At 39.0% G+C, this 26,131-nt stretch overlaps 1 protein-coding gene across 1 annotated transcript in view; it reads right to left on the reverse strand.

Annotated features, from left to right (window-relative positions):
- Nucleotides 1–92: 92 nt before the first annotated feature.
- Nucleotides 93–26,131, reverse strand: part of CMPK1 (cytidine/uridine monophosphate kinase 1) — a 32,369-nt gene continuing 6,330 nt past the window's right edge. The window contains exons 2-6 of the mRNA XM_037043333.1: nucleotides 6,924–7,070; nucleotides 4,374–4,526; nucleotides 2,444–2,520; nucleotides 2,096–2,192; nucleotides 93–1,188 (exon numbers count right to left, since the gene is read on the reverse strand). Of these exons, the coding sequence (XP_036899228.1) occupies nucleotides 1,147–1,188; nucleotides 2,096–2,192; nucleotides 2,444–2,520; nucleotides 4,374–4,526; nucleotides 6,924–7,070 (516 nt within the window). The 3' untranslated portion in view covers nucleotides 93–1,146. The remainder of the gene's footprint in view (nucleotides 1,189–2,095; nucleotides 2,193–2,443; nucleotides 2,521–4,373; nucleotides 4,527–6,923; nucleotides 7,071–26,131) is intronic.

Raw genomic sequence — 26,131 nt, forward strand, 5'->3', positions numbered from 1 at the left:
TCTCAGAAATTTTTAAAGGAAGAATAGATTTAAGAGAAAATTGCTTTGGACTCCATAGCCTGTTTTATTCTACATCTTTCTGTACTTCAACATGATGCCAGAAAAAAAAAATTACTGAATAAAAGTAGCCAGGAAGGGAATCAAACATTTATAAGATATATTTATTATTTTTCTGACCAAAGTGCAGTGATTTTTTTAAATCTTCTTAAACAATAACTATGAAAAAATATTCAAAAAAATAAAATACAAATGGGAAATTTAACCATTATATTTCTTCTACTTTATTCTAATGTTATTATATTTAGTCTGGAAAGCAAACCAAAAAAACTCATTTTACCATAAATTTAGTACATGCATTTCAAGATTCCACTGCTAGAAATCTGGTTGAGATCAACTTAATCACTAATAACACCATAGAATAGAGCATAAGGAACACGTGTCGTTAGAAGCGATCCTTGCCCCTTATCCTCAGACTTATGTCAGAATAAAGCTGACGACTCTGTCAGGCTCTGAACCCCCAGTGCCCCCATCCCAATCCCGGACGCAGAAACTACGCCCTGCCACACAACTCTGCACAAGCCGTGGGAAGGTGTAGCCTAAGTTTTCTTACCTTTCTATAGGATACGGCCAGTTATGTGATAAATACTAAAACACTTCTAGCAATTCATTTTATGAGTTTGTTTACCAAATACATTATGTAAGAACTGACTACACAAAGAGTCCCTTTGGAATTTGGTCCACAAATTTACTTAACAGGTTGGAAATTTAAAACCTGCAAGAGAAAGGAGAAATGAGGAATCCCTAGTCCTGACGCATTATAATTACTAAAGGGATATTCACACACCAAAAAGTTTTGCTCACAGAAGGCACAAACTATAAAAGGGATTTCCTTATTGAGTAAAAACAAAGAACTAGCTAATGCCCTTCTTTGTTTTGTGAGCACCATAGCTAAGATGAAATTAGATCCAAATTCACTCTCTACTCCTGTGACAAAAACAAAGATTAAAAATTTTAATTTGTCTCACATACTTTGTGGCCACTGTGATATAATTATGAAACATTAAAATTGACTTAAAAAGAGATTGTGATAGCAGCTATCAAAGCAACATTTCAAGCATGATTTCAAGGATGCTTTCAGGTCCGGAGTTAGCCTTCTCTGTCAAAAATCTTCACAACTTCATCAAAAACCTATAAAGGAAAAGGGAGTAACAATTTTTTAAAAAAGGTATTGTTAAAATACCACACAGCCTTAAAATGTATCAACTTTATATTCACTTCCAAAATAGATCATTATAAAACAATTAGGATTTCTTAGTTTCATCTATTTTACTTTAGACAGTAACATAACACCATAAGTAATACATATAAAATTATGAAAATGATGTATTCAATTTTATTAGTGTTCTTAGGACAAAACAAAATTTCTTGATCAGCTACCAAAAACTGATAAAATAGAAGTGGCTTATCTTCCTAGTTCTGATGCTGAAACACGTAAGTTTTCTGATGTATTACCTCACTGCTATAGAAAGCGGCAATGGGTAAAAAACCAGAAAGGACTACACAATAAAAAAGAAAGGTCCACAGGAAGAAGATTCAGGAATCAGGAAAAGACTGGGTGAATTAAAAGGCACTAGAAACAGTTGCGGGCACTGAGGGCTTGCAAACCAGAGCTGACTCGTGAGGGAGAGAACGGCACTGAGTCACAGGAACCCTGCCCCTCTGGAGCTGTGTGCTCCGCAAAAGAAGACACGAAGGCAGCCTGGGGCTCCTGAGCCACAAGACTCGCCATTCACATTACAGATTTTTAAAAAATGATCATGGTCCAACTCATAGTCTCAAAGTGCCAATTTTCCAGTGTTTAAGAAATGAGTTTCGGAATTAATAATCCACCCACTTCTTAGGACGAACAAGTCTGAAGTTGTACAATCCATTTTAGACTCTACTCAAAAAGGAGAAAAAAACCCTAATTTTTCATTTAGTCTCCACAGTGTCTTGAAAAGCAAACTATTCTGTCATAGTATTTTTTTTTTCTCCTGCCTAACCCCTCCATCACATTTTTACTTGACTTTTTTTAAGGCAGGCTAGAGATACTCACTTCATCAATAGATTTAGAAGCATCTATTTTCTTGACTTTCCCCATTTCTTCATATAAGTCAATAATTGGCTTTGTTGACTGAAGGTAGGTTTGAATTCTGGGGGAAAAAAAGGAAATATCGCAAGGCTCTAAGTATCTATCCATCCTCCCCCGTGTTACAGGAAAGCTTAGAGGAAAACACTGGATCTGACTCAACCGATTCCCTTACCATCATCTTAGATAAGCCATTTCACCTATTTAAGCATGGCGTTCTCTCTTTTTCTGGACCAAATGAGGCAAGTGTTTGGCCTGCTACTCAAGCTGCAAACTGAGGCTAAGGTGCCTATTGTACACAAACTGCAAAGTTACCTCTTTTCCAGGCTCTCTCTGTTGTCATCACTCCTTCCACTGCTCTTTCCCCTCTCAAGACATCGTTCGATACAGATCTGAAAAGATCAATATATTAAAAATTATTTTGAGCCCTGGCTGGTGTAGCTCAGTGGATTGAGCACAGGCCTGTGAACCAAACAACCACGGTTCCATTCCTAGCCAGGGCACATGCTTGGGTTGCAGGCCAGTTCCCAGCAGGGGATGCACGAGAAGCAACCATACACTGATATTTCTCTCCCTCTCTCCTTCCCTTCCCCTCTAAAGATAACTAAATAAAGTCTATAAAAATTTTTTAAAAACTTATTTTGCAAAGGACAAAATTAAAAGGAGAGATATGAACCTGCCACTCTTTTAACCTGAAAAGAGAATGAAGTTTTAAGAGTTAAAGAAAAAACCTGCATTAAACCAAATGTGTCTAATTCATTAATCAACATATAAAGTCCTTTTAAATTTAAACATGTGGTTCAATTTATATAAACTAGGTTAAATAAGTACAGAGCATAATAAGAATTCATTCATGACTCAGTTTTTCCTGTGTATTTGTTTTCAAACCGCAATAAAAAGATCTGTATGTGTATGGTTCCAGCTAAGATATATTATTATTAACTTATTAGGTATGAATTACAGGCCTCAAACTTTGTTCTATTTCTGCTTACTTTTCAATAATTCCATAAATAACCAAATATTTAAAAATCAACATATTTGCATTGTAATAAAGTACCCCCTTTTAATTGTGAATAAACATTCCTTGGTTATAAAGCTATGGTAACATTCTAAAGTTAACTTTGAAGAATAAGTGAAAACATATTTTTGGGGGCTGGAAGAAGACAGTTACATTTTATAACAACTCAAAGGCTTCAGTAAGTCCTTCCACCAGAGGACATTTGCAATTCAACCAGCCAATTTCCTTTAAGGCTGTACTTTAGATTTTTTTTTTTAAGAGAGAGAGGGGAAAGGAGGGAGCAAAAGGAGAGAACACTGATGTGAGAGACAGACACTGAAGGGCTGCCTCTCTTACGCTCCTAACTACCAGCAACCTGGGCACGTGCCCTGACTGGGAATCAACCAGCGGTGACGCCCGTGGGTGACGCCCGAGGGTGACGCCCGGCCAGATGGGCCACACTGGGCAGGGCAGCACTTCAGATTCTCACTCCCTCCGGCTGCTGGCATTAATTTAATGAAGTTTCCAGGTGTGAAACATGCCTTTTAATTAGATGATCCCAAGAAATTAATTTAGTTATTCAAAGGTACATCTAAGTATGCTATTGAAAGTGCCAGCAAGAAAAAGAATGTTTTCCTGCCTTTGCCCCAGATCATTTTACTCTGAGAAGGCAAATTGGCTACCTTAAATGTTCCTATAAAACAGAAACTTTTCGCAATTTCCCAGAAATGTGTGCTTCTTTTCCAGTAAAGAATCATCCTAAGGCAAGATAACAGCTCATACCTAAGAAGTAATAGGGGGCAGCTTTATCAGCTACCATTATTGTACAAGTCAATTCCTACTTAAAAACAACTCAAGACAAATTGTTCTTTTGAAAAAACAAACAAATTTCAGGCCCACAATGTTGCTGACACCATTAAGTGTGCAGCAGTCCGATGGCAAGACAGTGCTGTTCTGTCCCCAACGTTCCAGTTCAGAAAGACACAGCTGCCAACACAGAACGTAAATATCAGCAAAGGCTCGTCGGCCCTGGCTGGTGAGGCTCGGCTGGTTGGAGCATCGTCCTGTATTCCAAAAGGTTGGGGCACAAATGGGAGGCAACCAACTGATGTTTCTCTCTCACGTTAATGTTTCTCTCTCTTTCCGAAATCAATAAACTATATATTTTCAAAAAGCCACTTTGTATTTCTGTATAGCTGACAATCAAGTTGCTTAGAACCCATGTGGGCAGATGACGATGTGCATTACCTCATTATTACAATCAAAAAACAGAACGAAAGCTACATCTGCCTTCCCATCCATTGTCTTGTTCCAACCTTGAAGGTTCTCTTGATTTCTTGGAAACCCATCAATCAAGAATTTATTCTTCTGAGCATTGGCAGCCATCATCTGATCCATTTCCTAAAGGAAAAGAAAGATTCAGGGCCAATACTACATTAACAAAGTTCAATTTCTTAAGCAGGCTAGTAGATATGCTGGTGCTGGTTTTATTGTTATTCTTTAAATCCTAAGTGTGAAGGATGCATAGGAAAAAGACTTAAAAGAAAATGATCCAATGCATTAACACGGTTGCTGGTGGAACTATGGATGTGTGCCCTCCCCTACTTTATGGGCATACACATTTTTTGTAGTTTCTAAATTTTCTACAGTAAGCATGTATTGCTTTAACATACACATTCACAAAGTTATAAACAGCAAACGAGAAAAATAAGTATTAAGCAGTATCTTGGCTTCAGCCTCTAGAGACCCTTATCCTGTCTTCCCTCCCCCGCCCACGGCATGTTGTGGTGGGGAGTATGTACGCTGCATCTAACAGCACTCAGATTCTCTGCAGGGATTCAAGTCCAACTGCAAAAAGCTCTGGAGAATTGTAACAGACTGCTAGCATTAATTGTAAGTGAAGGAGTCAATATATTTTTTTCTTTTAATTGAAGCTAATTAAACCTAAATGCCACTCACTGGCTACCCCCAAACACAGGTAGCAAAGAAAACAATACCTTCAGAGAGACAGCAAGAAGAGCACATTTCACCATCCTCTTCCCAAGTCTGAATTTAAGTGGAATGTGGGAATACGTGAATGGGAGATGTAGATGTCCAAATCCTTACCACACTGATCACCACGGGATAAGCACAGATGCGTGACTGAAAAAGTCCAGAGAAGCCTCTGTTCCAACGCAAACCAAGATCTGGTCCCATGAGTGCTCAGACTGTTTCCTAGTTCCTCAAGAACGACGGCTCGGCTGTCGTTCCTGACTCCTTTATCTGAGGGCGGCTTTATTCCACATCTAGCTTCTCCGACACTCACAAAACTTGCACAGCATGCCTTGTGCCCCTGCTACAACATTTCTACACCAGTTACGATAGTGGACGATATATGAAGAGGTAGATCAATATTCTACTCATTCGACATATGTTTATTCAAGGCTAACTCACATGAAGAGCAAGGACTCGGCCCCTAGGGAGCTCCCAGTCCAATAGATAACAAATATGTAATTAAATGTGCTAAGTTCTATCATGATGCATAAACGGATGCTATGGTAAAACAAAGAAGCAAGCACAAACTACCTGGGAAACTTGGAAGCTTTATCTAAGAGGTGGCAGCAGAGCTGAATCCTGAATAGTGAAGTGGCAGGCAGACAGGGGTCCAAGTACACAGAGAGGGACAGTGTAAACTGCACGTATAAAGGCTCAGAAGTGAGAAAGTGTACAGCTCGGATGACTCTGAAGGGAGCTGGTACAGCTGAATCTTAGGATATGTATGTGAAATGGTGGAAGACGTGACTAGAAAGTATGAGGGGCAAGATTAATGAGGGACTTGTTATGCCACACAGAGGCTTTGGTTTTTATTCTGGAAGCAATACAGGATCACTAAGGAACTTTAAGCAAAGAAGAATATGCTCACATCACCTTACAGGGGGAAAGAAATGTCACCCTGACTTCACCATGAAGGATGTATTTGAAAGGGACAACAATGATCTAGGCAAAAAGACTAGGAGGAGGCTCTAGAAGAAAAGAGGGTCTAAACTAAGGTGACAGTTATAATAAAGAGAAGAGATGAAACAGAAGAGGATTAAGAGCAAGATAAATGGAGGATCTGCTCACTGAATGAATGTGGGAAAGTGAGGCAGACTTGGGAAATACAGCATAAAACCCAGATTCCTGGCCTGGGCAGCTGGGCAGATAAGATGGTAGACCCATTAAGCAGGACAGGCAATAACGGTGACCACAGTTTAGATGATACATTCCATCTCCGACACGGTGATTCTGAGGCACTTGTAAGACCCACCGATGGATGCCTAGTAGTTGGTTACAATCGTAGGTCGCAGTTTAGGAAACAAAAGCATACTATAGCTACAGATTTTGGCATCATCAGCACATGGAAAGCCTTAGGCATAGCTAAAATCATCCAGCAAGAAATATATAAAATGATAGAAGAACTTAGGATAAAACCCTGAGAAATATATGGTTTAGGAAACTTGCAGAAGAAGATTTATCAAAGGAGACTTGAGAAATAGTATTGAAATAGGAAGAGAATCAAGAAAAATGGTGCCACAGAGAACAAAAGAAATGAGTTCCAAAAAGACAGTGAGCAGAGTTAAATGCTACAAGAAAAATGACAAAAATATCCCCTGTATTTGATATAGATTATTGGTAACAACAGCAAGAACAGTTTCAGTGAAGATGGACATAGAACCTGACTGCAAAGGGTTATGAGTAGAAAGTGAGAAAGTGAAAAAATGTAGACTGGTCTTTCATGATGCTTAGCTATTTAAATTGGTTGGCATTCACACTCCTTACCCTCTTTAACAAACTGATGGTTATCTCAACTGGCACAATCCTTCCATCTTTAATGTATTTTTCAATGAGTTCACCATACTGTGAATCAGGGTTTTTCCTTTCATCACGAAGAAGTTCTCCTGCAGAAAGGTGTGTGTAGCCATATTTCTGAAAGAAACAATAAATAGGGGGGAAAATTAGAATACAGTTAACCCAGTAGGATTATTGGTTTTATCTCTTCATTTTAATTTCTGTACTCTATTTTTTCTTACAGTAAAGAAGCTTTCCTTACATAATAAATAATTTAAAAATTTAGCCCTGGCAGGTGTGGCTCAGTAGATTGAGTGCTGGCCTGCAAACCAAAGGGTTGCTGGTTCAATTCCCAGTCGGGGCACATGAGTGGGTTGAAGGCCAGGTCCCCAGTGGGAGGCACATGAAAGGCAACCACACATTGATGTTTCTCTCCTTCTTTCTCCCTTCTTTCCCCTCTCTCTAAAAATAAATAAATACAATCTTTAAAAAATGTAAGAGAGATTTCATGTAATCTCTCAGTTTGCCTAAAAAACATCTCTCACCTACATAAGGCATAGTAACTGTAATGTTCACAAACTGTGAAATTCTCCCAAAATTTATTTAATTATTGAAAGCATTAACATCTCATTATATTCTTTCACAAACACAATCAACATTGAAATGTTATTAACATTCAAAGAAGTGCCTAACAAATATCTGTAAGATTCAAGGCAGCCCTAACCAGGGTGGCTCAGTAGATTGAGTGTCAACCCGCAAACCAAAGGGTCGTTGGTTTGATTCCTGGTCAGGGCATATGTCTGGGTTGCAGGCCAGGTCCCCAGTGGGGGCAGGGTGGGGGGTGTGTGCAAGAGGCAACCACACGCACGTGATGTTTCTCTCCCTCTCTTTCTCCCTACCCCTCTGTCTAAAAATAAATAAAATCTTTAAAAAATATTCAAGGCAAAAAAAGAAAAACCAAAAAAACTCACCACTATTGGCTGTACTCACCTTCTTTAAAGTCTGCTTCCCTTCCTTAAACTCAACATGTCTAAACTGAACTCATCAGCATTTATACAACCCCTATTCTGTTTTGTTACCTTTCTCAGTAAACAGCACACAATCAAAAGGAATCTTACCAAGTATTACTGTCTCGCCACCTAATAAACCAGCATCTTCCTTCCTATTCTCCAAAGCCCATTTCCTACTTCTCTAGTGAGGTCTCATATTAGAATGAGAATAGAGCTACCTATTTTATAAGTTAGTGGGATGATTAAATGAGATAATATATGGGAACTGCACACCAGAGAACCTGACACATAATAGGGGATAAAAGCCATCAATTACCTCTTTGCCATCATGAAAATATTTATCTTAAATAATCCAGAAGCATTTTACATTTTATATATACCATTTATATATATATTTTAAGATTTTAAATTTATTTTTATAGAGGGGAAGGGAGAGAGAAAGAGAGGGAGAGAAACATCAGTGTGTGGTTGCCTCTCACACGCCCCCCTACTGGGAACCCGGCCCACAAACCTAGACTGGGACTCAAACCAGCAACCCTTTGGTTTGCAGGCCGGTGCTCAATGCACTAAGCCACACCAACCAGGGCCATTTTTACATTTTAATATGTGTATGTATATATTCACTTTAGTGGTTTATGATAGAAAGACTAATGAAGGGGCTTATGTGAGGTAACAGATATGAATATCCTATGAAAGATCAATAAGTATAATATTATGACCGTGATAATCATTAAGGACTTACATAAGATGTATTAGGTCACAGGTCACGTTATACGGTAGCTGAGCCAAGTCATGTAAGAGGCTCTGGTACTGTTCTGCCATTCCCCCAAGGTCAGAATGAGAACACAATATAGATCTAAGAAATACTTCTGAATATTGAAAAGCTTCCTCTACATAAACTTGTACATTCTCTTTGAATCAAAAGAATCATAAAATCTATTTTTTAAATGTTTTTACTCTCAAACATGAGGACACTCAGAACAATATCCAATGTTCAGTTACAACAATCATCTCATCCCAAATTCTTAAGACTCCCTAAGTGGGTTTTTTTCTTATCCATAGTAAGTGTACAATATATATTTGATAACTTAAATCTATGTTTAAGATGTTAAGATTTGAGGCAGCCCATACACCCACCCCCTTTTGAAGTAGCATTTCAATTACACATTTTACAAAAACTTTCAATTACCTAAGCTACAGTGAATTTCTCTCTTTTTTGGATTGCAGAAGCCATACATTCTCTACCCTTTTCTATTTCCAAAAATTGTTAACTAAACTTGTCCCTGCTCCCTAAAGAAAGTGACCAGTAAGGTAGTCAGCAAAGGAAAACAAACTCTAAACAGTTTATCTGCTGACTAAAGTTGGGCATAAAGTTTGGTGAGAATAAATAAAAACTATAGTATCATACATGTCTCTCAATCATATAGTTCCTTCCATTAGAAGAAACAACCAAAAGTATATTTAGTTGTTAATAGGCCTTTAAAAAGTCCCTGTCATTTATAGAAAATTGAAATAAATGAGTGTTTAATTATTTAAACTGTTATGTTAAAATTATTTCCACACCACACCATTTTTAAATGCCTACTTTGATCACCAAGTATAAGTACACTTTCAAAAGATGGATGTAGAAAAGACTTTATAAAAAATAATGTGTGACCTGCATTCCAATTATGTACAATTTTTAAAAAGCATTTTGCATATACACTGTCCACAAAATTTTATAGCCGCTTCACTTCCCACTGCTTACTCGGGCTCCTGCTTGGAAGTCTAAGCTTGCGGGATGCTCTCACTGGTCTAGAAATCACAGCATTTGGTAATACTGAATAAATGCAGAGGCAAACAGCACTAAACCATGGCAAGTGCTCTGTGAAACACCCGCAGTACAACTGCCCTGCAGGCACTGCCTCTGCTGTACATGAACAGAGACAGCTGGAAGCACAGCTTAGTAATTTAGAAATTAGAACACACAGTTTGTTTCCTGACACTGCAGAGCCCGAATGTGCAACCTTTATTTTGTGCATTTTACTGCACATTGTGCAAACTCAAATGTGCAGTAAAATGGGTTTTGGTATACCACTTTTTCAAAGAGAAACTACTTTGCAAACTGTAGAGTTATACAAATGATATTTTAAAAAATAACTCATTTGTCAAGAAAGAAAACAACCTGATCTGAAAAGCCCCAAAACAACCCAAGGAATTGAAATAAATATAACCACGTCAAACCTTTACATGTCTATTTCTCATTCACATTCCACCTTAAAATGTATCTTTCATTTATCAGTTACTTTTTTATACTATATTTTTCTTAAGGATTTTGTGGAAGCTTCTTATCACAAAGTTTCTACAGCAAAAAAGCAACCATCACTTACATAGTAGTTATTATGGTATTTTAGTAACAGCTACAATTTAAAAGCTTGTTTTCAAGCATTTTGCTGCCATTAAGTAGTCACTGATTACAATTTTGAGGAAAGCAAGAATGAATATGTCCTAGCAATTAAAATCTAGTGGGTCGCTAACTACAGTCTTAAGAGCAATATTCAAAACCACAGCAGGTTATAAATACCATAAACTACAGTAACTACAATTACAAGCTACTATTCAACTAAAAATAGTTTCCTAGTGACAAATGTATAAACAGTTCATTTACAGTAACTGTCCTAATGTTTTGCTTTCATTTTCTTTCTTAAGAAGTTAAAAAACAACTCTCACTTTTTCCCTCACAAAGATTTGGAGGGAGGGAAAAAGCACGATGTTCTCAACAAGTACAAAATGGCATTCTATATTACTACTACAAGGCACATGTTGACAATACTATGATATTAAATCTCAAATCACCTTGGATCAATTTCTCTCACCTCCTAGCAATTTGTCTTTCCTTGTTTCTAAATTTAGATAGATGTGGTTATGTGTGAAGAAAAGCAATCAAACAAAAACAACAACAAATAAAGAGTCTGAGGTAAATGGCAAGCCCCCCCCCCCCCGCCCCGAGGCAAGAAGAGATCCAAATGCCAGGCACCTCCGCCCGCCAGGGTGTCAACGAGAAAGTGCCACTGCACTGCTACTGAGTCTTGCATTACATGGAGGGAATGCAGCAGAGATATGAGATACAAATGTATTTTTAAAATAAACCAGAAAAGAAGGAGAACTGTCAATATTTGCATATGACATGACACTGTATATAGAGAACCCTAAAGATTCCCCCCCAAAACCCCAAACTACTAGAACAGATAAATGAATTCAGTAAAGTAGCCAGATATAAACATCCAGAAATCAGTTGCATTTTTATACACCAATAATGAACTATCAGAAAGAGAGCTAAGAAATCAATCCTATTTCAATTGCATCAAAAAATACTGAGGAATAAATTTAACCAAGGATGTAAGACCTATACTCGGAAAATTATAAGACATTGAGGAAAGAAAATGAAGAAGATACAAATAAGGGGAAGCATATACCATGTTCACGGATAGGAAGAATTAACATCATTAAAATGTCCACATTACCCAAAGCAGTCTACAGAATCAATGCAATTTCCATCAAGATACCAATGACATATTTCACAGACCAGAACAAATGTTACAAAAATGTATATGGAACTGTTACTGAACAAACTGGGATTTGGCTGCCTGCCACTGTATACACCCATAACAAAGATTGATCGGGAAGGAAAAAGGTCTTTATTAAAATGTTGCCCAATTTTGGAGGCAGCTGGGAACTTCATGGATCTAGGGCAAGCTCTTCCATAAACACAGAAAGAAGCCAGCCACCCCCAGAACCAGAGTCAGTGTCCAGACACCCTGCTCCATCCTTATTTGTCCTCCTAGGGTCCAAGACTGTTACACGAATGGCAACAGCTCTCCATCAGGCTCTCTCCCTGGGGTGCATACCTGTGGGACCAGCATTGCTATCACCTTGCCACAGCTTCTCCCTCTTGCCTGGGCCACTGCCACATCACTGCAGCTGGTTGTGCAGTGGCTGTGTCCATGGGGGAACACGGACCCCCCCCAGCACCTGAAGCTGCTCGAATTCCCAAGGCTGGCAAACATTCCGGCCTGTGTATCCACGAGCTGAGAAGGGGCTCAGGCCAGGACCCGGGCTGTGCAGCATGGAGCCACAGTGTCCCGTGGGCTGCCACTAGCAAGGTGCACAGGCCAGTGTGGGACTCAGCCTTCATGAGCTGGGTCCTAACCCGGCAAGCAAGGGCAAGGAAAAAAACGATGAGTCTCCATGTGCAATTCCATTTAAAAGATGAGGCCCAAAATCCTATGTGCTCCTGAAGCAAATAGGAGGGTCTTTTTCTCTGTCCAAACATTTCACTAGCCTCGCGCATGCCCTCTGCAGGGGCCTTCTCCTGCCACCATAATCCAAAGTGGGCAGAGGGTTTCTAGTCCCACTGCAGCTTGGGGTGTCACTTGCCGTGGGGCTGGTTTGTTTATCCTTACCTGGCAGTATGGAAATCTATCATGCAGTTTTGGTCCCACTACCTCTGGCACTTCCTGACACCTCCTTGGGGGTCCCTCCCCTCTGCAACAGAACCACAAAAGACCTCAAATAGCCACAGCAATCTTGAGAAAAAACAAAGTTGGAAGAATCACACTATCCGATATAAAACCATATTACAAGGCCATAGTCATCAAACCAACACGGTACTGGCATAAAAACGGATAAATACATCAATGGAACAGAATAGAGAGCCCAGTAGTAAACCCACACCTTTATGGTCAATTAATATTTGACAAGAGGCAGAAACATACAAGGGGGTAAAGACAGTCTATTCAATAAACGATGTTGGGAAAATTGGACAGATTGGACATGTAAAAAATAAAACTAGACTACCTTCTTACATCATACACAAGAATAAAGTCAAAACAGATTAAAGACTTACATGTTAGACATGAAACTAAAAATCCTAGAAGAAAACGTAAGGCAGTAAAATCTCAGACATCTTTCACAGCAGTATTTTCCTGATATATCTGCTTAGGCAAGGGAAACAAAAGAAAAAATAAACAAATGGGACTATATCAATCTAAAAGTTTTTCACAGCAAAGAAAACTATCAACAAAGACAACCCACTGAATAGGAGAACATATTTGCCAGTAATAAAAAATATATAAAGAATTTATAAAAGTCAACACCAAAAACCAAATAATCCAATTAAAAAATGGGCAGCAGGCCTGAATAGACACTTTTCAAAAGAGGACATATAGATAATCAGAAGACTTTTGAAAAAATGCTCAACGTCACTAATCATCAGGGACATGCAAATTAAAACTATCACCTCACACATGTCAAAATGCCTATCATTAATAAATCAACAAACATCAGGTATTGACAAGGATGTAGAGTAAACCAACCCCTCATGCACTATTGGTGGGAATGTAGATTGCTACAGCCACTGTGGAAAGCAGTATGGAGTTACCTCAAAAAATTTAAAAGAATGGAACTGCCTTCTGACCCAGCAATTCCACTTCTGGGAATATATCTGAAGAAACCTGAAACACCAATTTGAAAAAATGTATGTACCACTACATTCATTGCAGCATTATTTACAATAGCCAAGATCTGGAAACAGCGCAAGTGCCTGTCAGTAGGTGAGTGGATAAAAAAGCTGTGGTACAGTCACACAATGGAATACTACACAGCCATAAAAAAGAAGGAAATCTTAACTTTTGTGACAGCATGGATAAACCTGGAGAGTATTATGCTAAGTGAAGTAAGCCAGTCAGAAAAAGACAAATCCCATATGATTTCACTTAAACGTGGAATCTAATGAATACAATAAGCAGACAAACAAAATAGAAACAGACTCATAGAGACAGAGAACAGATTGAGAGCTGCCAGGGGGTGGGGAGCGGGGGTTGAGGGGCTGGGGGGACAAGGTAAAGGGACTGAACAAAGGAAAAACAAAAACTCAGAGACACAGACAACAGTATGGTGATTACCAGAGGGAAAGGGAATAGGTGAGGGGCGACAGAAGAGGGTGAATGGGAGATAAATAATCGTGGAAAGAAAACTTAAGACTTAAGGTCATAAACACACAATACAATGTACAGATGATGTATTATAGAATTATACACCTGAAACCTATAATTTTATTAACCAATATAACACAAACAAATTTAATAAAAATGTAAATAATAAATAAATAAATACAACAGACTGAGTTAAAACTATTAGGAGTCCTTTAAATAGTTGACACATCTATGAAACATTTAAGACTAAGTTTAGTTTGCATTCCCTGGAAGATTAGTGAACCTTAAAATCTAAATTCTGGTTATGTACTATCAACAGTGCAGCATTAGCAGAACACCTGGACCTGCTGCAGGTACTATTCAGAGCCATTCTCACTCACCAGTCTGGTACTTGTTGCAAACAATGGCTGTAGAGCCTACAGTACCCCAGCAACACTCCACACGAGGCTATCGGTTATTGCAAAGGCATTCCCAACAGGACTTTTCCCAATTACACTAAATGAGGTGTCTGGTGAGGACTTTCCAGGACTGGTACCTGCCAGTCTCAGGGAACCTACTTTTCTTTGCTGTGAGCACAGTTAGCTACTCAGTGCACAGATAGCACTTCGAACTGGTCAACTGTTTGGAGGGTTAGAAAAAGGTTTTTCCTATAATCACTATTAAAGAAACATTGACATTAAAAAAAAACCAACCACTACCCAGTGGAAGAAAAGCTTAAGTGTATTGCCCAACTTAAACTGCTGGCATATTTTCAATCTCATTTTTAGTCTGTCATCATTGGATTTCCAAAAGTGTGCACTGCATTTGACCATGTGTATTTAATTGCAAATCTACATATTAATATAAACTATGGAAGTTACAAACCCAGCTAAATCTTTTCTTAAGCAAAAAGCTTTAGCAGACAGACTCCAAATTAACACAAAGCATACTTCTTCCTCTAATTAAAGAGTGATATTTTAAAAGCTTACATCCTGTAAGGCAGAAAAGAGGAGGGGTACAAATGAATTCAACTACAGACAATTACAGCACTATTTCATTTTCCCCAATGCTTTGCTCTTCATAAAAGAAAACCTTAATTCAGGCAATACATGGAACTTATTTTACATCCATAAATATTTATTGAGTTTCTACAAGATGTCAGGCAACGTGCTCTTTCAGAGAAGGTAAAAAGGTTATATTCAAAAGGATGTAATAGTGACTTGCATATACAAGTGACTTGAGTCCAACTATTAATGGATAAAGGCAAGTCCCATACACATATAATGTTTGCTAAGGAATCCAGTCTTCACCAGCCCTGTCTGCCTGAGGAAGAAGTTGACTCTTCAAAGGCAGTGGCAAGAAGATAGAACAATAAATAAAACTTAAAGAAAGGATAAGTTAGAAGCCACCGAACAGGCTGCTTCCTCATTTGCATAGGCCTGGATATCTCTAACATTTTACAGAAGGTTTCTCAGATAATTGAGGAGTCAGGTATCTGATTTACATACCAAATGGCCCCTACAGCAACTATGAACTGGAATGTTAACATTCCAACTTCATTCCAGTGTGTCATTTCCAGCATTTTTATTTCTTTTAATTTATCTCAGCCCTTCTGAATCAATCTGCATTCCTATACCAGAAGGGGATTGAAAATGGCCAAAGATAAAGACCAGGCCCAGAAACCTACAGGGATTCCAGGAACTTAGAGGCAATGATTTGGAAACTTCAACATTAATGGATAGGCACTGAGGTCTTGTTACTCTCAGGAAACACTAATCTGATCCTGTTAACTAAATGATCAACTCTTGAAGTCACTACAGAGCCCACAAGCTACACGCTCACTTCACCACAACCCAAATATTGTTGCAGGTGGTCTAAGGGCCTGGAAATCAGTTAATTCGGTTACTGTAGGAACATTCAAAGGACAGACATCCAACCATTCAGCTGCAGCCCTAGCCTTCGTGCTTTCACCTTATGACAAAGGGTTTTTTGAATAGTTAGCAGGCCCTACTGTTCTTTTTTTCTCACTTTAAAAAGGTAATTACTTCTGGCCAAGATGGAGGCATAGGTGGAAACACTGTGCCTCCTCGCACAACCAAGTTTAAAGACAACAAAGTTCTAGTAACAAAAACACAACCAAAACACAGAAAATTGAACTGTACGGAAGTCCAACAACAATGAACCATTCCACCAGACTGGTAAGAGGGGTGGAGTCAGCGGCCGGAGGAGTGCGTAGGGCAGGAAAAAGTGGCCAGACCGACCCAGGAGCGCAGGCAGCTGTTGGCAGATCCCAGGTGTGGGGTGGCAACGGGCAGACCCAGTAAGGGTGCAAGGTGGCTGGCTGACCGTGGTCACACATTTGCGTGCACATAAACCAGGTGAAGGAGTGAGCAGTGAGACAGACCACAAAAGCTAGGGCCCCAGCAACGGGAATTAGAGCCTAAAAGCACCAATTGGAAAAACTTTCAGGGTCAAGCTCCCAGGCTCACAGAAAGTTTGCTGGAGAGATTCACAGGGTCCTAGAGGACAGGCACACACACCCAGGAGCCGGCACCTGGGGGCCCGGTTTGCTTGCAGGAAGCAGCAGAGGGGACTGAGGTCCGAAAGAGAGCAGAACAAACGCCATTGCCCCTCTCTGACCCTGCCCCCACATACAGCGTCACAACCCAGTGACTGGGTCATCCCACCCTGGTGAACACATAAGGCTCCGCTCCTCATATGTAACAGGCACAAACAGACCAAAACGTTATGGCTCAAACAGAAGAACAGCTCAAAGCCCCAGAGCCAATACTACCAAGAGATAGCCAACCTATCAGATGCACAGTTCAAAACACTGGTGATCAGGATGCTCACAGAACTGGTTAATTTTAGTCACAAATTAGAGGAACAAATGAAGGCTAAACTAATTGAAATGAAGGGAAATGCACAGGAAACCAATAGTGATGGAAAGGAAACTGGGACTCAAATCAAGGGAGTGGACCAGAAGGAAGAAGATAATGACCAAACAGAAAAGAATGAAGAAACAAGAATTCAAAAAAATGAGGAGAGGCTTAAGAACCTTTAGGACATCTTTAAATGTTCCAATGTCTGAATTATAGGGGTATCAGAAGGGGAAGAGGAACAGCTACAAGTGGAAAACTTATTTGAACAAATAATAAAGGAGAACTTTCCCAATCTGGCAAAGGAAATAGACTTCCCGGAAGTCCAAGAAGCTCAGAGTCCCAAAGAAAGTGGACCCAAAAAGGAACACACCAAGGCACATCATAATTACATCATGCCAAGATTAAAATGAAGGAGAGAATTCTAGAAGCAGCAAGAGATAAGGGGACAGTCACCTACAAAGGAGTTCCATCAGTCTGTCAGCTGATTTCTCAAAAGAGACCTTACAGGCAAGACAGGGCTGGAAAGAAGTATCCCAAGTCGTGAAATCCAAAGATTTCAATCTTTACATCCAAGATTGCTCTATCCAGCAAAGCTTTCATTTAGAATGGAAGGACAGATAAAGTGCTTCTCAGATAAGGTCAAATTCAAGGAGTTCATCATCACCAAGCCCTTCTTATATGAAATGTTAAAGGGACTTATCTAAGAAAAGGAAGATAGAAAATATGAACAGTGAAAGGACAGCAAACTCACAGTTATTAACAGCCACACCTAAAACAAAAGCAAACTAAGAGGACAGCTAGATCAGGAGCGGAGCCACAGAAATGGAGATCACATGGAGGGTTAGCAACAGGGAAGTGGGAGGAAGAGAAGGGGGAGAAAGTACAGAAAATAAGTATCATAGACGGTGGGGAGAAAATAGGGGGAGGGCAAGAGTAGTGTGGGAAATGGAGAAGCTAAAGAACTTATGACACACTGATACGAACTAAAGGGTGGGATGTGGGGGATGGGGTGTGCAGGGTGGAGGGGAATGAACGAGGGGGAATGGGACAGCTGTAATGGCATAATCAATAAAATCTATTTTAAAAAAAGAACCATATGAAGTACTAGAAAGACTTAAAACCGAGTATCAAAAAAAAACAACAACAACAACAACAAACAATAAGCTCTGGCCAGTGTGGCTCAGTTAGTTGGAGGGTCATCCTGTACACCAAAGGGTTACAGGTCACGGGTTCAATCCCTGATCAGGGCAGATACACGAGGTTTCAGATACATGTTTCTCTCCTCTCTCCCTCCCTCCCTCCCCCTCTCTCTAGAATCAATAAACATGTCCTCAGGCAAGGCAGTGAAAAATAAGAAAGAAAGAAAAGCATTTTGTGTTTCTGAATAGAAAGATTCATTCTTGTGGATAAATTTTCCACTGGACCCTATAGGACACCTACTACATTAGGCCACACTACTAAGACACGGAGTCAAAGCAGCCCCATCTAATATATAGAAACAAACACACAGAGGCTGCCAAAATGAGCAGACAAAGAAACCTGGCCCAAACAAAACAACAGATCAAAACTCCAGAAAAAGGAACTGAACAAAATGGAGATAAGGAATCTATCAGATTCCTTATCTGATAGATTCCTTATCTATAGATTCCTTATCAGATGCAGTTCAAAACACTGGTTATAAGGATGTTCAAAGAACTTTGTGAGAACCTCAACAGCATAAAAAAGATCCAAAATGAAGGATACACTAATTGAAATAAAGAACAATTTACAGGGAAAAAATAGTAGAGTGGATGAAGCTGAGAATCAAATCAGTAATTTGGAACATAAGGAAGCAAAAAAACAACCAATTAGAACAACAAGAAGAAAAAAGAATCTAACAAAATAAGGACAGTGCAACTAGCCTCTGGGATAACTTCAAGAGGCCCAACGTTTACATCATAGAGGTCCCAGAGGGAGAAGGGAAAGAGCAAGAAATTGGAAATGTATTTGAAAAAATAATGAAAAAAGACTCCCCTAATTTGGCGAAGGAAATAGACATGCAAGTCCCAAACAAGATGGATGCAAAGAAGCCCACTCCAAGGCACACCATCATTAAAATGCCAAAGGTTAAAGATAAATAGAATCGTAAGAGCAACAAAGAGAAAAGCAGTTAGTTACCTACAGGGGAGTTCCCATAAGACTGTCAGCTGATTTCTCAAAAGAAACTTTGCAGGCTATAAGGGATTGGCAAGAAATATTCAAAGTCATGGAAAGTAGGTACCTACAGCCAAGATTGCTCTACCCTGCAAAGATATCATTTAGACTTGAAGGACAGATGAAGAGCTTCCCAGACCAGAAAAAACTAAAGGAGTTCATCATTACCAAACCATTATTACATAAAATGTGAAAGGGACTTATTTAAGAAAAAGAAGATCAATACTAGGAACAATAAAATGGCAATACATATGTACGTATCTATCAACAATTCAAATTAAAAAACAAAATAAACAAACCAGAATAACACAGACAGAATCATAGATACAGACAGCATTTTGATGGTTTCCAGACGAGAGGAGAGTAAGAGGGAATGGGTGAAGTGGGAGGACTAAATACCAATAGGTAGTTACACAAAAGCCATGGGGATGTAAAATACAGTCTAGGAAATGGAGGAGCCAAAGAACTTATATGTACAACCCAGGGACATGAACAAAGGTGTGGGGACTGCCTGAGGGAGTGGGGGTGCTGGATGGAGCACTGCAAAGCGGGAAAACTCAGGACAACTTTAATAGTATAATCGATAAAATATAATTTCTTAAAAAGGCAGATGCTCAACCTTGGTAGTAATAACAATGCAAATTAAAGCAATATGATTCCATTTTCCACCCATCAGATTGGTTAAAATAAAACAGACTGTTATATCTAGCTATGACAAGGTTAGGGGTTGGGGGAAAACTGGCCTTCTCACACTTTGCCAAAGTGTAATTTGGTTCAGCCTTTTTAAGGGTCATTTAACAGTGTCTATCAAAATTAAAGTCTGCATACCCTTTGGCTCAGTAATCCATTTATAAGACTTGTATTACTTGCATTACTGAAATAATTGCACATGTACACAGATATATGTACATCAATGTTCACATCAGCATCATTTGTAAACAAGGTATCAAACTGTCCACCAACATATGAATGACTAAATAGATGACTGCATATGTCAGGAATGAAGTAGAGCTATCTATATGTTCTGACATGGAAGGCTATCCAAAATAAACTGTTAAGCAAAAAACAAAAAACAAGCAAGTCACAAAACAATAGTCATGCATTATGTCTGTGTGTAAATGTATCAAAAATGGATCAGAAATGTACACACACAAAAAACTTATGTGATTATGACTAAGGAGAACTTTCACTTTTGACCTCATGTACTTTCAAACTGCTTGAATCTTTTATAATACACATATAAACTTTTTAAAGCTTCAATTTTTTTCAGAAAGCACTGATATTATCCACACATCTCTAAGTGGCAAATACCACAAAGCAAGAATAATGATTTAAATATTTTATTGATATCAAACCCTAAGAGAACACCAAAATGAAATTCAAAGTAAACTAACATTAAGGATACAAATCCCTATATAAAAAGTACCATCTAACTTCAAGAAGAAAGGGAAACAGTACCTGTACAATCAAAAACTTATGTAAAACTTAGAACTAAATATGGAGAATAGCAGCAAAATCCATTCCTTAAACAAAGAGAAACAAAAGTATAATATAGCAACACAAAAACATACTGCATGGGCATGAAGTCAAGAGTTATAGGAGACAGAAAACAGTCCAGTTTTATAGCCTAGACACAGATGGGAACTCAGAGACACACTAAGTTGGGAGGATCCAAAAGGCACCAGAGCAAAGGTTTAAAAGGAAACATATTTCAATGAAGCCCTACTCTAGACACTAGAATTCAAAATTATACATAAGATATTCTGGAAATGACACCCCCGTGGCAAAGACAGTATCTTTGCAGCACTTCTAATGTCCAGAATAACCCCTTGGAGAACTTTCAGAACTTTCTTGTGCTAAGCAATCTCTCGCAACTAATATTTTAGAGAAAATGAATGTTGCTTAGACAACAAAGAATTATCCTCATATTTAGTTCATCAATCTGTACTAATGGAAGTATGAGCAATACCATTATTTGGCTTTAAAATGTACTACATATTTCTTTTTTTAATCTTTTCTTTATAAATTTTATTTATTTATTTTTTGAAAGAGGGGATGGAAGGAGAAAGAAAGGGAAAGAAACATCAGTGTGTGGTTGCCTCTCACATGCCCCCCCCACACTGAGGACCTGGCCCACAACCTGGGCATGTACCCTAACTGGGAATCGAACCAGTTACCCTTTGGTTCACAGGCCCATGCTCAATGCACTAAGCTACACCAGCCAGGGCTCAAAAGCACTACATATTTAAATGGTGGTATAAAATTTACCTTCATGAATGCATTTTTTCAAACTATAAAAAGATACATTTTTGATGGCATAGCCATCAAATCCTAGCCCAGCCTAGGATTTAATGTTGACCATAGATAACTGTACCCATTTATGTAATATGGAGCAGAATTACTATAAGGAACACTTGGTTCTTGATTAGAGTCTTACCTTTTTCAGGTAAGGGAAATGTCCTAAAAAGTCCGAAGTTCAGAAGAAAATGTTATGGGGGAAAAATGTTCCTGCTATCACTACACAGCAGGAAGAATGCTGTAAACCACTCTGCAAAATCGGCAACTTTTCCTGCCCCACTAATCTTAATTTGGACCTAATTATGCTCTAGAATCAGTCAAGGAAGTAATAAGAATCTGTTACTCACACTCCTCCTTTCCGTCTACTACTATTCTCCGTCTACTATTACCCCCTTTCTCTTCCACTCTCAACTCACAGTCCCAAGCACAATATACATAGTTACTTAAAGTTATACTTCTGTAGTTTTGGATTCACTTATTAACTTTTTAATCTCCACACCATAGGCAACAGAGAGTGTGGACGCTGAGAATCAAGATAACTCCTAAGAAGGGCCCTGGTGGCTGAGCTCAAAAAAAACAAAAAACAGAGCCTAGCAGTCATTTCTATATAGGTTGCTGTCACACAAACCTCACTTCAGGGAGAACCGGGCACTAAGCTGCTCGCCGCTGGAACTGAACTGCCTTCCTGCACTGTCTCTCTGCCATCCGATCACCTTTACCAACCAATCAGAGCAGCCCCATTCTCACCAATCAGAAGAGTGCCTTTTGGACCAAAGTGCAAAGATTGGAGTTTGCACCAATCAGGGACTAGGGGCAGGGACTTCTGTCAATACAAGTAAAGTTCCCTGTGGCTTGGAAAGCTACTTTCCCTTTCCACTGAAGACTGAAGACAGTGTTTTCCCCGGCTGGACCAGCAAAGATGTCAGAAAGGTGTCCAAGCACATCAGAGCAGACCAGAGCTGTCTAGCTAGAGAGGAGCCTGGTCCCATGGTGGCTTCGCAACAGCACTGCTCCTCAGCTGTGCTGCTTCATAACTAAACTGTAACACTATTCAGCTGTTCCACAACCATGCTGTTCTCACAGCCCTGCTGAATCATAACTGACCTGTATGCATTGAATAAACTTACTTTCTCTACCACATCCCAAACTGGGGACTCCTGCTGGCACTGAACTGACACAGGACAACAGCATACCATGTCCTAATGCACAAGATAGAAGATCTCATTAAAATTAAAAACTTCAGTGCTTCCAAGGATACTACCAAGAAAATTAACACGTAATCCACAAAACAGGAGAAATTATTTGTCAGCTGCATACCTGAATAAGGGACTGCTATCTAAAATACATAAACGACTTTGCAACTCAACAATAAAAATAGAAATAACTCAATTAAAATAGGCAAAGACAGTTTTTAAAATGCAATATTAAGGGTGGGGGTGGTGGTAAGGACAAAGGATTTAAAAAGGATTTCTCCAGAGAACACACACAAACTATCAGTAAGTACAGGAACATTATTCAACATCACTACTCATCAGGGAAATGCAAATCAAAACCATAACAAAATCCCACTTCACACCCGCCAGGATGACTTAAAAAAAAAAAACACAACAGTTAAGTGTTGACTGGAAGTCTCATACCCAGCAGGGGGGAATGTAAGTAAGATGGCATGGCCACTTTGTAAGTCAGGCAGTTCCTTCAAGGGTTAAACACAACATATTTGCACATTATATAATATTCAAAATATATAAAGAACTCCTGTAACTCAACAACAACAACAAAAAAACACAAATTTTTTTAAATGGGTCAAGGGCTTGAACAGACATTTCAAAAACGCCAAAAAGTAAATAAAAGATGCTTGCATCATTAGAAAATGCAAATCAAAGCCACGATGATACACCATTTTGCACCTACTATGATGGTTAAAATTAAGCAAACAAATGTAAATGGTGTTGGTGAGGATGTGGAGAAATTGGAACCCTCCTTGCACAGTGCTGGTGGGAACGCAGAATTATTGAGCTGCTGTGGAAAAGTTTGTTAGTTCCTCAACAAGCTAAACATTATATGACCCAGCAATTCCACTCCTAGCTATATACCCAAAAAAAGCAAAAGCAGGAACTCAAACAGATGCTTGTATACCAACATTCATTGCAACATTATTTACAAAAACTGAAAGGTATAAACAGCCCATGTCCAATAAGATGAGCAGATAAACAAAACCTGACATAACAAACATCTGACTTCAAAAGTCTTCATTCTTTCTAATACTATGCTCTATTGTAGAAAAGTTGGCCCTACTCTCCCATTTCTTAAATCTTTTGAATTAAAAAAATACATATGTACATAATTGCTCTATTTCAAAAAGCTGTTTCTTTTCCTGCCTTTACACATTCTTTGTTACCATTCTGAAGTTCTATGTAAACATGAAATACAGCAAGAATTTATAAATACAATGCTTTATCGCTCTCATTCACACAACAGAGAATGGCAAAGAAGGTAATGTTCCTAGTGATTGGAAAATTTCCTTCTTGAGTGACTATACTGGATCACACGCTACCTTATGCTGACATCTAGGATACAGATCTGTTGTAGGGTTAGCAAGACCACCTACCAGACTTCCATACCCCACATTTTACAGAAGGGGAAATGGAGATAAACTGATTTGCCAGTTAGGGGAAAGGAAACTGGCACTCGAAACCAGACCTCCTGACTCTCAGTGACTCATTACTCCACAGTGGGTCCCTGCAGTAATTCTTGGGTGACAGATATGGAGATGGATTCTTTCGCCTTCAAGCTACTATGGTCTTTGAATACAGAATCCACTGGTGGAAATTAAAAAGGAGACTCGGAATTGATGGACTTGATCATTTTGTTGTATCCTAGCATGGAGATGAGATCAGGAACTTTATCCACACACAAGAGCCAGGCATATTTGACCCACCACTCAGCCAGATTCTGACCATCCCAGCTTCGTTTCCTTCATTCTTGCCATTCTCCACTTCTGATACCATGTCACTTTCCACTTGGCTCACCCAATAATCACTAGTTAAGTAGCAAGTAAAATTTCTCATTATTTAAAAACCTAAGTTAACCATTAAATCAATTCCCAATTACAAAATCAAAACACCATCCAGGTTGTCTTTCTACTCCCATAGACACCAAGAAAACAGAAATTCATGTTATCTACCTAAACTTAAATCATAAAGGTAGGTCCTACAGATCAAATTAAACACAACAGTTCCCAATTGCAAACATCAGTGACTACTACATTATGGAAATTCCAAACAGAAAGTGGTTGAGGAAACAGTCTTTTCTGTGGCCCAAGTTAGGGTTTGTTGATATAGAATATAGCCTAATGATGAATGGAACCAACGTATGGGTCTTCTGGAAAAAAAAGACTGATGGAACCCAAGCATGGAACATACTGTCTCATGGAGCCCACTCCCTCAATGTGAAAGTTTCGGAGAATGATAGGTAACAAATGGTGCTTTTTCCTTTACCAAATAAGGACCTTTGTTCACCATGCAGTCTAACACTGTTGGCAAACAATAAATTCGAGAGCATGTCCAGTTACACATGTTCTCTATTAAGTTCTAAATGTTCTTATCACATAGTTAGTCTAAAAATGTTCCTGATTTGTCAGGTTAAAGCGACTGAATTGTTAGAGCAAATACATTTTCTTTTTTAAAAAGATTTATTTATTTATTAATTTTTAGAGAGAGAGGGGTAGGTAAGGAGAAAGAGAGGGAGAGAAACATCAATGTGTGCTTGCCTCTTGCACGCCCTCTACTGGGAATCTGGCCTGCAACCCAGACATGTGCCCAGACTGGGAATTGAACCAGCAACTATTTGGTTTGCAGGCCCACGTTCAATCCACTGAGCTATACCAGCCAGGGCGAGCAAATACATTTTCATATGTGTGTTAGCTTTAAGGTTAACAGAGTCAGGGTAATCAGGCCAAAATGACACAGAGTAAGACAGTTCTCCCCATCTCCACCCTTTCTCTCTAACCTGATCTAAAAGTCCTGTTACTAGAGCAATGTCTCTGAAATGCTCTTAATTTCAATACAGAAGGATAATCATTAAAATACTGGAAGTTGCTCTCGGTGAGTCAGTGAGTGAGTGGTGAGTGAGTGTGAAGGCCAAGGACATTAAGTACACTACTACAGACCTTACAAAACTGTATATTTAGGCTACACTAAATTTGCAAAACATTAGATTAAATCAAGCACAAGAGAAAATCACATAATTAAGAGATGAGGTGAACGTGAAATGTTGGGAGGCCACTGATGGCATAACACAGAATACTTACTGTTTTGTTTTTTTTAATCCTCATTGGGGGATATATTTACTGATTTTACAGAAAGAGGAAGGGGGAGAGAGGAGAAAGAGAGAAACATTGATCGGCTACCTCCTGTATGCACCTTGACCGGGGATCAAACCTGCAGCCTAGGTATGTGCCCTGACAGAGGATCGAACCCACAACGGTTTAGTGCATGATATGACGCTCCAACCAATTGAGCCGCTCAATCAGGACCACAACATACTGTTTTACAGCAAACTTTCTCTTACATAAATATAAAGAAATTTATACTCTAAAATAACAAAAAGTATAGTGAATACATCAGTCAGTAACATAATAGTTTATTTTCATTACCAAGTATTACGTACTGTATGTAACTGTGCTATATTTTCATACAACTGGCAGCACAGGTTTGCTTAGACCGGTATCGCCACAAACATGACAGCTAACCACCAGGCAATAGAAATTTTTCAGCTCCATTGTAATATTATGGGACCACCAACATATAGGTATGTCTGCTGTTGACTGAAACATCATTATGTGGCATATGACTGTATATACCAGA

This window comes from Sturnira hondurensis, unplaced genomic scaffold, assembly GCF_014824575.4.
Source record: "Sturnira hondurensis isolate 20B ecotype Veracruz unplaced genomic scaffold, ASM1482457v3 Scaffold0004068, whole genome shotgun sequence".
Lineage (NCBI taxonomy): Eukaryota > Metazoa > Chordata > Mammalia > Chiroptera > Phyllostomidae > Sturnira > Sturnira hondurensis.